Genomic DNA, 17195 nt, shown 5'->3' on the forward strand with positions numbered 1-17195 from the left:
TTAAATAAATATGGGCAGAATGTATAAATATTACTAGTTAAATTTATTAAATTAAGACCAAATTAATAAAATCTGTAAATTTTGAGAACTAAATTTATTAATGTATAAATAAAAAAATATGTACAATTGATAAATTATTCTTAATTCATTTTCGAAATAAATGAAAATTAAATTACTTTAATTTTTTTAAAAAAATCAATTTTAATAAAGCGGAGAGTCCAAACACAATTGTAGTTTGAACTTCCTGGTTAGGGCTCCAATTGCTTGTTATGAACGTCTCCAATTCCAACTCAGCAACTGAGTACTGAGTTAGAGTTCGAGTCAAACACTCCAAAAAAAGTCAACAATGCAAGTAGTTACAGACCAAAAGGAGGGAAATATATATATATTATATCATATGCAGCAGTATCCGACATCCTTTGATCTAAGATCCAACGGTTGTCGGCCGTCGATTAGAGATTTTTATGTTCCCCAGCTTTTATAGAATTTACGATTATTATTTCATCACCCACCAAAAGATTTTACCTTTTTGGCCAAATCAGAGAGATTTTTTGATTTTTTCCAGGGTCTCTCTCTCTCTCTCTCTCTCTCTCTCTCTCCTTTCAGCAATCAATACACTGTGTTGAAGCGATTTAACGGCGATGCCTGGCGGTGGTGGCGACGCGCCACGGGAGCCCACCGCCAACGGTGGCGAATTCCTTCTTTCTTTACTCCAAAAACCCCCTCAACAACAACAACAACAACAACGGCAATCTCCATTGCTCTCTAGAGTTACTCCTATGCTTATACCTCAACCGTTACAGCAGCAGCAGCTGCAACAGCAACCGTTGCCGTTAGATCCTGCTGTTGCGGCAGTTGGGCGGGTATTTCCTTTGCAGTCGCCATCTTGGCCGTCGAACGGACGAGATCTCTCCACTCCGTGGGCGCAAACGATTTCCTCGCCTTTGGTTCCTAATTTTCTAGGCTTTCCACAAAACCCTTGGTCTTCCTCGGGAAATCAATTCGTTGGCAATAGAGGGGATTTAAATGATGATTTGAGAAGGCTAGGGTTTCCGAGTGTGGATAATAACAGTAATAATCTGATTCAGCAAAAGCATCCAGAACAACAGCAACAGCAACAACAAAAGCTTGTTTTTGGTTCTTTTCCTAGTGATATTCAAATCCTGCAAAAGCCAGAGGGTTTGCTTAATGGGAATTTGTTTGAAAAATCGAATCTTGATTTATCGAAACCTGCGAATTCGAGTCCATACGCCTTTCAACATCAAAGTGAAAGAGGGAAACAACAACAGCACCATGTTGGGAATTACAGAGAAACTCTAAGACCACCGCCGGGGTTTTCAGGAAAGCCTAGAGGAGGAGGAGGGAGCCGTGATTTCGGAGCCAGGAGGAATCATTTAGAGCACAATGTAGATAAATTAAGAGCAGAATACAGTCAGTTGAGTAATGATAATGAGATGGGACTTCGTGGACAGCTCGATCACCCTGGACCACCGGCAGGGAGTAATCTGCAGTCCGGTACTGATATCAAAGAGTCTCTCATGGAATTGCATAGGTTTGGTGGCGGCCAGGTAGATGAAGTTGGGGAAAGGATTGTTGAGTCATTGTTGATTGAGGAAGAATCTGAGGATAAGAATGATAAGAAGCACCATCGTCACGAGAAGGTAATATTACTTCCTAATGTTTTCTCGAAATACTATAAAAATGGATGCTTGTTTAAATTTGGGATTGACTTGTAATTTATTTATACATCAGGAATCCAGACTAGATAACAGAGGCCAAAGGTTACTTAGCCAGAGACTTAGAATGTTAAAAAGGCAGATGGAGTGTCGCAGTGACATTCATAGGCTAAATGCACCTTTACTTGCTATTTATGAGTCACTTAATCCGCCCAAAGAGGAAAAAACTAAGCAACAACAGTTATTGGCGTCACTCGAGAAACTAGTTTGGAAAGAATGGCCTCAAGCAAAGTTATTTCTTTATGGTTCATGTGCTAATGGTTTCGGGGTTTCAAGAAGTGATATTGATATCTGTCTTGCACTTAATGAGGATATTAACAACAAATCTGAAATCTTGTTAAAGTTGGCGGATATTTTGCAGTCGGATAATCTTCAGAATGTGCAGGTTGGCTTGTATTGCTTATGGTTAAACTTATTCAGCTAATTGAGTATATAACTTATTGTTTGCCTTATGTGCAGGCACTGACTCGTGCTAGAGTCCCCATAGTAAAGCTTATGGATCCAGTGACTGGAATTTCCTGTGATATATGCATAAACAATGTATTGGCTGTAGTAAATACAAAGCTTCTAAGGGATTATGCACAGATAGATGCAAGATTACGGCAGTTGGCATTTATTGTGAAACACTGGGCTAAATCCAGAGGAGTGAATGAAACTTATCGCGGAACTTTATCTAGCTATGCGTATGTTATTTGTAACTATAATTCTATTCCAATTGGTGCTTGTGGTTGGGCTGTGTTTAGCTTTCTTTGGAACGTAAACATAGATAAAACTACGAGCTAATGATGACCAATGTAGTTAGGATTCGTGCACCTAGAGTATCATTTAATTTTATTTGCAGTTATAAAGTCACCTGTGTAGTTAATGATAATTAGCATTTCCTTTGCAGGTATGTTTTGATGTGCATTCATTTCTTACAGCAAAGGAGACCGGCTATCCTTCCATGCTTGCAGGTTTGTAGGCCTCTTTGCTTCCTATATCTGCTATCTCATATGGCTCTATTTTGTTATTTCTAGGGTAGAGAAACTTATGGAACTTAATAATTCGGATTTTGTTCTACTCTTTCTATATTGTTAGTGGAAATATTTTTTCCTAAATAGTAATGGTAACACGATATTCTATTTGCTTCTTTACCATTTTGTTAAGCTATTGTTTAAAGTGTCACCCTTTAGGAGCATTTTTGACAGGAAAAGTACTGTGGACTCTCTTATATTAGGAGTCAGATTGCATTTTTCCCCATCTACTAAAAAGATGGGTAAATTAGTCCTTGTACGATAGATCAAAGAGTAAACTAGTCATTCTATTAAAAATTCCATCCATTTCTATTGTTAAAAAAGTTACACCAGTTTTTAAGAGTAAAAAGTTTTTAATAGAGAGGACAAGTTTGCATTAATCTAACCAGGGACTTATTTGCCTATTGTTTTGAGTAAAGGGGGGCCAAATGCAATCGGACTTCTAATACAAAAGCTTCCATGGTACTTTTACCCATTTTGGACATTATGCGTTTAGTCGGTTAGACAACAAGCCTATATGGTTCGTAATTAGCATGCGGTTAAGAAAATTTCTTATCACATCTATTTACTGCCTTTATTCCTTTGCATGAAACCATTTCATGAGAGGCTTAAATATTGTGACTGAACGTGCGGGTTACTGTTTGGATTTTGCTTCTGTTAATTCTCTTTCAGGGGATGGAGAAAACCTACAATGTCACCGTGGATAATATCGAGTGTGCTTACTTTGATCAAATCGAAAAACTTCTCAACTTCGGATCTTCTAACAAGGAAACTGTTGCTCAACTGGTTTGGGGTTTCTTCAACTACTGGGCATACGGTCATGATTATGCAAATTCAGTAATATCCGTTCGCACAGGAAGCATAATCAGGTGAGATGGAAACCATTATATTTTGCAGGAACTTTTAGTTAAATGTCTTGACGGTTGCCAAAAGTTGTATGAAACTAGTCTAGTTTTAAGCATCTTCTTTGTAGTGAATGTCCTCGTAAAAGTATCATGGAGGTTCCTATATTAGGACTCAGATTGCATTTTGTCCCCTTTGTTAGAAAATGAGCAAAAAAAAAACAAGAGTAAATTAGTTTTTATACATTAGTTCAAAGAGTTAATTGGTCCTTTCTATTAAAAATTTCATCTATTTATACTGTTAAAAATTGGCGTGATTGATAGAATAAACCAGACAGTGATATGTGTATATCATGTTGACATACAAGGAGGGTCAGTTTTTAATATTAGAAATAGATTAAATTCTTAACTAAAAGACCGGCTTGCTCTTTGATTTAATATACAAAAATTGGTTTTCCCATTTTTATAGTAAAGGGAGCAAAATGCAACTTGACTGGAGGGGCCTCCATGATACGTTTTCTTGTTATTTCATCAGTTAACCCAGTTATGTTTTACAATAAAATGCTTCTCATTTATGACACTTTCATTTTACAGTAAGCAAGAAAAGGATTGGACGAGGAGAATTGGCAACGATCGGCACTTAATCTGCATAGAGGATCCATTCGAGACATCTCACGATCTGGGCAGAGTGGTGGACAAGTTTAGCATAAGGGTATTACGAGAAGAGTTCGAACGCGCTGCGGATATCATGCAGTTTGATCCAAATCCATGTGTGAAACTGTTTGAACCTTATGTTCATAGTTAGGTAGGTTAAAAAACCCTGTCTAAGTGTGGTATATTTTTAGTCCTATTTGTTGTTTCTTTTTGGTTATGGGGTCATACTATATGTATTTTGTCTATGCCCATAAATGTAAAGAATTTTATCAGGTTTAATGAAAACTTCCTTATTTTTCTTCGATGATTTTGAAAGTCATTAGATTAATATATTCTTACAAATAAATTTATCAGTTATGTATTATAAAAGAATTAATTAGATCAAATTACTAGCAGTGTGCAAAAGTCGAGTCATTGAATTGGCCGGTTTTAGTTTTGTTGATGGGTATCGAAACCACCAAATATAAATTCTCACGACAAAATAATATTAAAATAGCATTATAGCAAAAGGATTGGTTATCCAATTTTGCCTTTTTCTCGTGACCAAAATTATTGTCGCGATTCAACGACCTGTGGGTTGCAGATTCGAAATTGTAAAAATAAATTTAAGCAAATAAAATAAATGGGTAAGTAAAATATTTTAAAGTTTAGCTTTAGTCTTGGTATACCTCGAACTTGAACCGATATTTAAGAGAAGGTTTTTCCTTCTAATCTATAAGTTGGTTATAGCGATCGAGGACGCCTCAAACCACTAGCTTTTCCTCTTGTAGTCGGTTCTGGTACGACCTGCAAATCGATCCTTATCGAATTTTTAACCACATGACTTGTACCCGTAATTTAAGACTTTAACAGTCTTGTGATCTGAAAAGCCTAACTCGAATTAACGACCTCAACCGTGTGGGTCGTTTAAATCCGATCACTATTTTCCTTAATAGAATCCAACTAGTTCTTTCCACTTGAACATGCCAATTTGGTCTCGTGATTTTGAATACAACACTTCCCAACTGTATGCCAAAAGATTACAACCCAACGCGCACTTTTTTGAATTGAAATCGAATACTATCCTATATACCAGAGAAATAGCAAATACCGAATTATAAAGTATTTAGTGTAGGTAGCGAATATTGAATTACAAAGTATTTAGTGTGGGTTCATATCTCACGATTACTTTGTCAAAGCGATAACCGGAAAGGGACTTAGTTAAAGATGAAATAAATCATTCTAGATGGTGAATGGAAATGATTTTAATAGGAATTGTGGAAGTTGGAAAGGGGAAAGGGGAAAGGGCTTGGAAGGCTAAAATGTTGAAAAGAAATGAGAAGGAAAAAAATTAGCAGAATGAAAAGCAATTGACGAGGGAGCGGAAGGAAAACAAGAATTGATTAATGCCAAAAGTCATAGACACAAGCGTATTTATACGTACTTTTAATGCTAAAATTTAGTTCTCAATAAATTAAAATTTAAAAATCAAATTTAAACTAATTATAAGATTTTGACAATATCAAAAATAATTTGATCTTTATCCACCCAACTTCAAAGCTTCAATCTTTCAATCTACCCCTCCTATTTGCTTTTTGTTCCAAATTAGCTCATTTTTGTATGATTTTGAATTTCAGCATACCAACTTCATTCTTGATAGGAAAAACCCAAGTTTAGCATCATCTTTTATTCGATAATTAGCCAAAAATAAATATATTAAAAACACAAATTTATCTCGCTATCAAATTGGTTGCGGTTTTAAGTTGGGTAAAGACGATTTAGTCAATTGAAAAATCAAAACTAAGTTATCTGAATTAACCAACTTTGAAATACTTATTACTTTAATGTATTTTAAAATATTTAAATCCAACCCATAATCAAATATATTACTTCACCCCAAACCCAAAATAAATTTAATACACCCAATATATTATCTAAACCCCAACCCAACTAAAAATTAAACCTGATACCACAAAAAAACTTGGTAATGTTGGTTAAGCCAATTAACCGACTAAACCGAACTACAAAATTCAGTTCAATTTATTATGTTTTATTCATTAAGTTAGTTGGTTTCGGTTTTTAGAAAAATGAAGTCAGTTAAGTTGGTTTTCAATTTTTTTTTTGAACAGAAATGACTGATTGCTTACCCCTGCAAATCACTAACTAGTAATCTAAGATTGTTTTACACCTTTCGTAAAATTTTGTACAATTAATATTTCAGCAATCTATTATATTTATTCATGCATGTAAATTTTTGAATCAATCCAATATTTCTATCCTATTGATCTAAATTATTGTTATATTAATATTTATCGAATGGTTGAATTTTTTACATAAAATAAATAGTTAAAAAATATTAATTTACGTCAAATATGACAGTTAAATCGTTAAAATATTAATTATATGAAAAAGATTATAACTATTCCAGTTTTACATCGTTGTGAGAGTGGATTATATAACTATCATATTAAGATGAAAGGTAATTCATATGCGACCCCTTATCTATATTTACGTCAAATATGGATTGAGTCTACTTTTAACTTTTCTATTTTATATAAATATCCCACCCCTTATCTATATTTTTGGCTTTGCCTTTGTTTCCCACTACCATAGTTGATAACACAAATGAAAAGCCCCTAAAAAGTATATTTAGTGTATGATTTATGGTATATGAATATTAATTTTTTTGGGATCTGTGACCACTCTTATAAATAATATTGTTTTCAAAATTCGAACTTAAGTTTTCTTTTAAAAATGCTATTTAATATTTGTTACTACTGCATTTTGGATGTGCATTTTTAAATATTCGAACTTGAGTTTTCCTTTAAAAATGCTATTTAATATTAGTTACTATTGCAATCCTTGGATTTCATGCAATTAGAAATTTAAAAGATGAACACGATAATTTAGAGCGGTCCGGCCTCAATTGCCTCCTCCACTAACTTAGCTTTCTACAACTAAGGATTTTCCCAAATTTACTAATTTGATAACCTTTGAGGACAAAGTTTAACCTTACAACTCCCTTAAGATTTCTACCCCAAATCTTAATGCACAAACTCTCTTAAGGAAATACAAATAAGTGAACAAAGAAATAATCCTTACAAGATTAATGTGTTTGCAAATTAAGTTCAAATACAATGAAATACACTTGAGCAAAAAGAATAGAAGTAAAGCTCACAAGTGTATGTAAAAAGAATATGGAAATAGTAAGCTCAAAGGTTGTTTGATTGATAATTTATTATTGAAAGTGCTTTCTTGTTGTTGTAGGATATTTAAAAGTTGATATTTATACCTCCTAATTGATTTCCAACTGTTGACGTTGTTGGTGTCATGAATAGAGTCATTGAGATGTAAAAACCAGAGCATTTAATTCACCTGCAACACCGAATATTGATACCATATAAAAATGTATCAATAATTTTTGCAATAAATGCTAAATTCAGTTACTGTTGGAGTTTTACTATCGATACCAAAACAATTTTATCGATACTTTATAAAAAAGGTATCAAGACCGTATCAATACTTTGTAGGTTTTGTGAGAAACATAATGCTATTTTGGTATCGCTTTTAAGAATAGGTATCGATAATTCAGAAAATATCGATACTTAATCAAAAGGTATCTATACTTATTAGGTTTTGTGAAAAACGAAATACCATTTTGGTATCGTTTTTAAGAGAAGGTATTGATAATTCATAAAATATCAATACTTGGCCAAAAAGGTATCGATGCTTTTTGGCCTGGAGCAATTTTGACTTGTTTGAAAATTATTTGATTCGTTAAAAGTCATTTTTCTAAGTGAAAATAATTTTAACTTGATTTTAAAGTTGTGTCAAAAATTTTCTAAGAGTTCAATGTAGATATTCAAAATTTTATCTCCTAGACTTCAATTTTAAACAAATCATTTTTGTCAATTTTGTTCAATTTTAACTTTTATTCAAAAATATTTCAATTTGTTTTATCAAAACATTTTATTAAATAAAGCTTGGTTTAACATTTCCCCCTTTTTGATATAACAAAACATTTGGTAAATTTATTTTTAAATAATTGTTCTCCCTTAATAAAAGTCATTTTGAATTTAATAAGGCCAAAATAAAATTTGACATACATGCAATTTGACATTCATTTTTACTTTAAGGAAAATTTGTCACAAAATTTGCATATTTGCATATAGTTAGCATAAACGAATAATCAATCAATTTACCTTTTCTTATCCCCTTTTTTGTTATATCAAATGACAAATAAAGTTTAAGAAGAACAAAGGTTAGTTCATCATAATAGATATATAAAAGTAAATGGGCAATGAACTAAAACAATAATGTATTTTAAAATATCAATAAAGCAATAAAGTGCAAGAAAATATAGACATAGGCATAAATAAAGAAATCTGGGGACAAATGTTATGAGTATGAAATGAATGACTTAAATCTACTCTAATCATCACTAGGAGAAAAAGGAGGAGTCGAAGGGAAACGAGCTAAGAGAGACGCCATTTGTGACTCCAATGTCAATAGCCGAGTGTTAACATCTTCCTTAAGAGCTCGAACATCATTGCTCAAAGAATGGATAGCACCGAGGATGGCAGTATTGGGCTTAGAAGAAGGTTGAGATGCTTGAAAGGACAAAGCCGGTGGAAGAGCATGCTCGGATGAAGGGACGTGTTCAAAAACTCCTTCATCATCATCATCTTCATTGGCAATCGGATTACCTCCTTTAATCTACTCACCGAAGTTGGCATCATAGTGATAGTCGATATAGTGAGGTGCCCTGTAAATTATATATTGATTTGGTGTAATGGGGGAGTCTCCAAGAGTGCTAATTTCTAACCTTTTAAAGATATATGACAAATATATGCCATGGGGAAGGGTGAGATTAGTAGACATCACCCTTCTGATAACCTTAGTGATGTCATTAAACATAATGAGAGTAAGGTCAGGACGCCTATTAGTTTGGATAGAATCGAGCCACCAATAATCGGTGTTTTGAAGCTTGGCATGTTTCATAATAGGACGTAAATTCTAAGTTAGGATAAGGTGGAAGACTCGATTGTGTAGAGAAAGTTTAGAAGCTAAACTAGATGGAATGAATAGAGCTGGATTAAAAGTGTCTTTTTAATTGGAGTTACCTCCAGAAGGAAATTGTAACAATCACCAAACTCTTTGACAGTGAGGCAAATAGGAGTGTTCATTAAAAATGAGGAGATGGCAACAACGGATTCACCAGACTCATCATGTTCGAGTTTGGCATTTAAATAAAAGGCTCAAACAAGATTATAAAATGTCGGTGAGGAAATTTTAAAAAAATCTATCCAACCCCAATTTTGAAAAACAAATAGATAAATAAAATTTATGGCTTTAAGCATATCAAAATCTATTTTTCTAGATTGCCAAACCTTTTTGGAAGCAAATTTTTCATTAGAATGAGATAGTGAGTTTGAGAATTGAAAACACTCATTAAAAGATGACTCTAATGCACTAGATGGATTAGAAGACGATGCATCGATTCTAGCCATTTTCTTAGGAGCCATTCTATCTAATTAAACACTTAGAAACACTAAGACTCAAAAGAAAACTCTTTGGGGAATTTTAACAAACATTTGGTGGGCAAGGGTTTTAGGTCAAAATGTTAAGAAAATCTTTAGAAATAGGTAACCTCTTGCAACAAAAGTTAATATATAGTGTTCAAAACAACCTAATAAACCATCAACAAGCACTATTTCAACCTATATTTTATAAAATCAATAAGTTGAAAGTTTTAGAGTTTTACCTCAAAAATGTTAAAATAGGCAAAGTCTCTACACAATGTTGAACAAATCTTGAGGAAATGATGTTTGAAGGTGTTGAAAAGCTAGGATTTGACGAAAAACTCAAGAAATTTGAAGAAATTTTGGAGAGTTGAGAGGTTTTCGGTGGAGGGAAGAAAAAAAATAGAATTTTGGAAATTTGTTTTAGAAACTATTGCAGGTACCTTTAAAAACCACTATTTTGTCAAGCAAGTTCATACAATTTAAATAAGTTTATGTTTATGTTGTGTTATGCTTAATTATGAAATGGTGTCATTGCCAATTATAAATTATGGTATAAATTAAGGTTAAAATCCGATGAACTTAGTACAAGTCTTGTATACGAGGTTACGGGTTGAAGCCGATGGAATTGAGCTATAACATTTGTTGCGGACTCGAGGAAACATACACATTAAGCCCTGGCCATGCTCTCTTTCGTGTAGGTTAACTCAGACGGGTAATTAGGCACTATTGTTTATGATTAGCTCAGATGAGTAATTTATACTTGTCATGTAGGTTTTACCCGAACGAGTAACTAGACATTATTATTCATGTTTAGCTCGGAGGAGCATTTGATATCTATCGTGTAGGTTTAACCTAAATAGGTAACTAAGCACTATTATTTTCACCTGTATACTAAGTACTTTTACGTTGTTTCATCGGGTAGAATTATAAAATGAAAATGTGATGATATGAGGTTGATGTTGGTGAGAAGAATATTCATGATGTGGATATATAATGCAAGTTGAATTGTGTTAGAAATATGAACATTTGAGGTTATATGTATGTCTTGAGCTCAAAACCTTATGTATTTAATGATGTTAGAGATAATTGTTTGGCATAATGAACTTATATGTGTTAAGTAATTGTTTATATTGTATGAGCTTACTAAGTATTCTCAATACTTACTCGTGTTACTACCTTTCTGTAGATTTTGGACGTCTAGAACGTGTCGATTGAATCAGCGAGAAGCACACATTTATTGTCTCTCGATCCAATAGACTTTTAATGTTTCAAACTTGGTTAACTATGGCATGTACATAGGATGGTTAAAACTTGTACAAGTTGATGTATGTGATGGCATGGTTATGTTTGTATAAAAAGTCCTTTTGGTAACTTAATATGTGTGGTATGGTTTGTGCCAAGTTTGGTATTTAGAAGTTAATGATAATGACAAGTTTGAATGATGTTTTTTATATGAATTAGTTTGTGGTATGCAATGGTTAAGGCATGATTTGTATTTGACTTGAGTTTAATGTTTTATTGGTGCCAATGAGGGCATATTGGTTGTGTGTTTAGATGGTTATATGAATGAATGTTTTGGCTTTAAAATGTGTATGTTTTGAAATAGGTTTGAATGGTGTAAAATGAAATTTTAGGTCACTTGTAGGAAATGTATGAACATTGTTTCAAAAGGGTTATTTTGGTTGTACACGGTCTACCACATAGCCGTGTGCCACACACGGGTGGTTGACACGGTCGTGTGCTCTGTATGTTTAGGTTGGTTTTGAGCATACACTGTATCAATCCCTTACACGGATTAGCTACACGACCGTGTGAATGTTTGTAAATTTTACAATTAGGTCCAACACGATTATAGTTAGTTATATGGCCTGTCGACACGGCCGTGTAACCTTGATTACACAACATAAGTCCGTTACATAGTTTGAGGACATGACTGTGTGATATAGCACACACGACCTTAACCTGTCACACGGCCTGGCCACACGATCGTATGACTCATGTTTTGTCTTTTTACCTATCTTTTTGTAAAAGTTTCAAAATGGTCCCAATTTGGTTCCAAGCTGGTTTAAGGGCTTTCGTAAGCTCAATTGAAACTTGATGTAACACTCCTGACCTATATCCGTCGCTGAAATAGGGTTACAGAGCATTACTGAGATTTACAAATCAAATACAGACATTTCATATTATTATTCACATCATAAATCAATCATATTGTCCCTTATATGAACCCTCAAAGCCCAAATTATGCATTAATAACAAGTCGGGACTAAATCGAGAACTCAGAGAATTTTTTTGCAAAATATCAAAATTTTTCCAAGGTGCAGAGGACATATTCCCATGTGGTTAGGCCGTGTGTCTCACACGGTCAAGAGACACGCCCGTGTCTCAGGCCGTGTGGGCATTTGAAATAGGGACACACAGTCGTGTCCCTGCCCGTGTCCAAATTAGAGTGCTCTCCGACTTGGGTCACACGACCAAGCCACATGCCCGTGTACTAGGCCATGTGAATAATTATGAGCATTCTGTTTTGCAAATTTAAAGATGGAGAGGACACATGGCCAAACCACACGCCTATGTGCTAGGCCGTGTGTCACACATGGCTGAGACACACGCCCGTGTCTCTGCTCGTGTGGACGAAAATAGGCCATTTCCAAGCCACATTTCTCACCCAATTTGTCTTCCACCTATATTAACATTTTACCACATTCACAAACCAATACAAGTCATTCAAACCAATCCAAACATATATCAAGTATGATAAGACCACACACACATATATATATACACATCAAAATATGTTAATCACAAGCCATTCCAATGGCTAGTTACAACCACAACATTATCATGCCATCATTGGCTAATTAACCTATACATGCCATTATAACCAAAATTAATTTACTATTTATACCAAAATGAGCTAATGGATAGTGTGATGCTGCTCCGACTAGCTTCCAACCAAATCGAGCTTTCGAATTATTATAAAACAGGGAAAATAAAACAAAGTAAGTTTTTAAGCTTAGTAAGTTCGTATAATAAGAAATTAACTTACTATTCATTTACATTTAAGTTATGCATCCAAAGCAATTTGGCCAATAGCCTAAACACATATCCTTATCAAACATGCTAGTCATGAATTTCACATGAATAATAAGCAACATGTATGAGCTCATCAAATATCAAATTTACATGTTCATAAACTTTCCACAACTTGTGTTCAAATATCAATTCCATGTATATCAAGTATATACGGGTAATAATTCATTTAAAATTCATCTTAACTCATATAAGAACTTAGCCCGTTGAACCGTTTAAAATATCGATGGATACACGAGTAGTACACACGAGGTGTACAAAACTGTAATCCGCCAATTCTTATAATACCCGCCAATTCATGTTCGAGAATGCTCATACGAGCACATAAACAAGAAGTGTAACAACCCAATTTTGACCCTAATCAGAACAGTGGTTTCGGGACCACAAATCCGAATTAGAAAAAAAATATTTTAATATTATTTTGTGTGTTTATGATGTGTGAATTTAATTGTGTGAAATTTTCGTGTTTTAATTTTGTCGTTTGAGAGATTGATTAAAGAAAATGGCTTAATTGCGTAAAATGAAAATTTAGGGGTTAAATCTAAAGGTACCAAATTGTTGTTGTCTTTATTAAATGGAGGATTTATGATGTAATAAGGCCAAAATATAATTAGTGGGTGGCAAAGTACAAGTATAGCCTTATATAAATATAAGTATATATATATTTATATAAAGGTTAATAAAGTAAACTAATTATTAATGTTAGTGCATGTTTAATATATTAAAATTAAAGCATTATTTCTCCATCTTTTGGCCGAAACTAAGAACAAAGAAGATTGTTTAAAAGCTTTAGTATATTTGGCACTTGCACGCTTGATTGAGGTATGAATTTTGTTTGTTTTTTGATAATTTTTACGTTTTTGAGATCGTTGCTTTGAATACTTCAAAACCCATGCCTTAATTTTTTGAATTGTTGATGATTTTGAAATGTGCCATTGATGAATGTTTGAGTTTCATGATTTTAGTTGATGAAATATGAAATATAATTTTCAGATTAACATGTTTTGTCTTTGAATTTTTGGTGAATTTGAGTAATTAGGGCTAAATTGAGAAAATAAATTTTTGACGGACTATAATGTGAAATAAATGAAATGCATGAGCTTGTATAGACACTAGGAATATTCGGTCCTTAAGGAGTGTAGTCAAAATTGGTGTATTTTGTGTTTTGAGCAAAAGGATTAAATTGTAAAAAGTGTGAAATTTTAGGGGCAAAATTGTAATTTGCCCAGTCATGTGTTTTTAGGGTAAATTGAATAGAATGGTGTTTAAATAAGCTTAATTTGAATATTTTTAGATCAAGAATTTAAGAAATCGAATTTGGATCGGGGAAAGACAAAAGTGGTCGAGTAGCCGATTTAGCAGTCGACGACATCCGAGGTAAGTCGATAAGCATTTAAATGTTGTTAAATTCAAGAATATATAAATGATAAGTGATAAATTAAATTATTTATTTGTTATATGTTTTGGCCGAAAATTATTATTAAGATAGGAATTTTCTTTCGAGTTCGATTCGATCGATAATCAACGCCTAAAAGCCCCGTACGAACCCTAGGAATAGATAGGATACTTATGTCATGACATAGGACTCCGATATGTGTTTTTGTGTAAGACCACGTCTGGGATGTCGGCATCGACTTGTGTTTTTGTGTAAGACCCTGTCTGGGACAGTGGCATCGGTATGTGATTACATGTAAGACTACGTCTGGGACGTTGGCATTGTACTAGCTTTTTAATTATCCGTGAATCCTTTTTAATTCCGAACGGTTCAACGGGCAATGTTAAGTGAAGACCGAATGTGAAATCGAAATAATAATAGTGTTCAGGTATGTATTTATATCATGCTATGAAATTAAGGTAAGTTGTATATTGAATTGATGATACAAAGTTATTTGATATATGAACAATATGTGAGCATGTTTGTGCTTATAAGTCATTGGTAGTTTGGATTATTATTGTAGTTTTTTAAAAAAAATTATATATGTATATGCTGTCAATTTTGATGTACAAATGCAGTCCAAATATATATGTATATGCTGTCAATTTTTGATGTATAAATGCAGTCCAATTATATAAGTATATGCTGTTAATTTTTTATGTATAAGGCAGTCCAATTATATATGTATATGCTGTCAATTTTTGACGTATAAATGCAGTCCAATTATATATGTATATGCTGTCAATTTTTGATGTACAAATGCAGTCCAAATATATATGTATATGCTGTCAATTTTTTATGTCCAAATATATATGTATATGCTGTCAATTTTTGATGTATAAATGCAGTCCAATTTTGTAAATATGCTGTCCAAATTTTGGTGTGAAAATGCTATTTAGTTTGGTATATAAATGCTGTTCAAATTGATGTATAATAGTTGTCCAAATAGGGTGTACCACCTATCTTGTAATATGTAGTATAGTTAGTAACTTGAAATGAAATATGTATACAAATATATGTTTGGATATATGCTTGGATTTTGATATATAATCATATATGTTTGGAAATGTTTTAAGAATTTGAATGATATTAAATTTTGATTAGGTAAATGATAATGATATGGTTGAAATTTTGAGACATGGTTAGTATATGTAATTTGATTTATGATGCATGTTTGATTTTAATTGGTTATCTGTTTATATATATATATGTATATATATATGTGGAATGAAATTTCGTGGTTGAGTTAGTATAATTAAAAAAAAATTGAGTTGGGTTTTGATCTGTAATGCCTCGTAACTCTAATCCGGCGACGGAATCGAGTTGGGGTGTTACAAGAAGCTTTCTTTAGAGCCATATAACGGAAAGCTCATGTCAGCCTTGTAAAGGGAAGCTCATAAGAGCCATAATCGGGAAGTTCACAAGAACCATATAACGGGAAGCTCATGAGAGCCAATTATCGGGATGCTCATAAGAGCTACTAACTGGACGCTCTTTCGAGTTGTGGTGTGTCCACAACACATGCACGATCACAACCAATTCGAGAACCCTGTATCCATCGAATTTCATTTATTCAAATGGGACTTAATACTTGTTGATCATCGTCGGATATGTGACTACTTTCATATACATGACACTTGTACATTTCAAATACATAACATTCAATTTAAAACATATAAATATACAATTTAGTTACATGAACTTACCTCGACAATTGTACGTTGATTTGTTGTTTACTAATCCGATACTTTTTCTTTTCTACGATCTAACCTCGTATTTGATCTATCTGGATCTATACAAATGAATTTAACATCAATTTAATACAATTCATATCTTAGGCAAAATTATCATTTTGCCCCTATACTTTGGATTTATTACAATTTCGTCCTTAGGCTCGAAAAATGAAATTCATGGAATTTAATTCTTATTCCAAACCTAGCCTATTTTTACATGTAACAAGAGCAGCCCATGTATTTCATGAAATTCAGAATTTTTTCATAAATTTTACATCTTTTCAATTTAGCCCCTAAATCATAATTTCATCAAAATTCACTTTACAAAAGTTGTTTATCTATCAACAACCTTTCATTTTCTACCATAAAACTTCATAATTCTACTATATTCATCCATATAAAAACTCTAATACTTTTATAACTTTACAAATTAATACCCGAGATAGCTAGATTAAGCTATTACGATCCCGGAAATATAAAAATTATTAAAAACGGGACAAGAATACATACCTAATTAAGCCAAAATAGTTTTCTTGAACTCAACACCCATAACTAGGGTTTCCATGTCTTTAATTTGGGAAAGATGATGAATATGATGATATTTTGTTATTTAATTAATTTATCATCTTTTATTATTTCATCTTTCCAATTTCATTCTTTTTTTTATTAAATTTTCTAAGGATGAATCATCATACTTATCTACTAACTCCTCTTAATGGTCTATTTGCCATATAAGGACCTCCAATTTTGAATTCCATAGCTATTTGATCCTTTTAGCTACTAGAATTCAACTTTTGCATGTTATGCAATTTGGTCCTTTTATCAATTAAACATGTAATCGGTAAAATTTTCCTAACGAAATTTTTATATGATATTCCTATCATACAATAGACCATAAAATAATATTAAAATAAGTTTTCTTCTGAACTCGGATTTGTGGTCCCGAAACCACTGTTCCAAATTCACTGAAAACGGGTTGTTACACTTGAACTTGTTTGTGATGCATGTTAAACATAGACTTAACTTGCATGTATTGATTTATTGAATATTACTAAGCAAAATGCACATGATTGTTTCTGTTTATTGTTGTAGCATCTTGTAGCTCAGGGTCTGACAACTGGATCGGGTAAGGGGTGTTACATTAGTATAATAAACTTGAATAATTAATTAACTTATTTAGGTCCA

The 17195-nt window shown here is 32.9% G+C and overlaps 1 protein-coding gene across 2 annotated transcripts; it reads left to right on the top strand.

The window, feature by feature from the left end:
* The first annotated feature begins 210 nt into the window (after window positions 1–210).
* Window positions 211–4547, top strand: LOC121224110 (UTP:RNA uridylyltransferase 1). Of its 2 annotated transcripts, none has more exons than XM_041106669.1 (6): window positions 211–1661; window positions 1753–2121; window positions 2196–2419; window positions 2626–2689; window positions 3422–3618; window positions 4186–4547. In XM_041106669.1, the coding sequence occupies exons 1-6, from the start codon at window positions 642–644 to the stop codon at window positions 4394–4396; spliced, it is 2085 nt and encodes a 694-aa protein (XP_040962603.1). In that variant the 5' UTR covers window positions 211–641; the 3' UTR covers window positions 4397–4547. The 2 variants fall into 2 exon arrangements, 1 of the variants encoding a protein (XP_040962603.1); XR_005921616.1 differs by lacking the exon at window positions 4186–4547 and adding an exon at window positions 3169–3269 and having other exon boundaries at window positions 350–1661; window positions 3422–3611.
* The last annotated feature ends 12648 nt before the right edge of the window (window positions 4548–17195 follow it).

The sequence above is a fragment of the Gossypium hirsutum genome, chromosome D12, assembly GCF_007990345.1.
Source record: "Gossypium hirsutum isolate 1008001.06 chromosome D12, Gossypium_hirsutum_v2.1, whole genome shotgun sequence".
NCBI classification, from domain to species: Eukaryota; Viridiplantae; Streptophyta; class Magnoliopsida; order Malvales; family Malvaceae; genus Gossypium; species Gossypium hirsutum.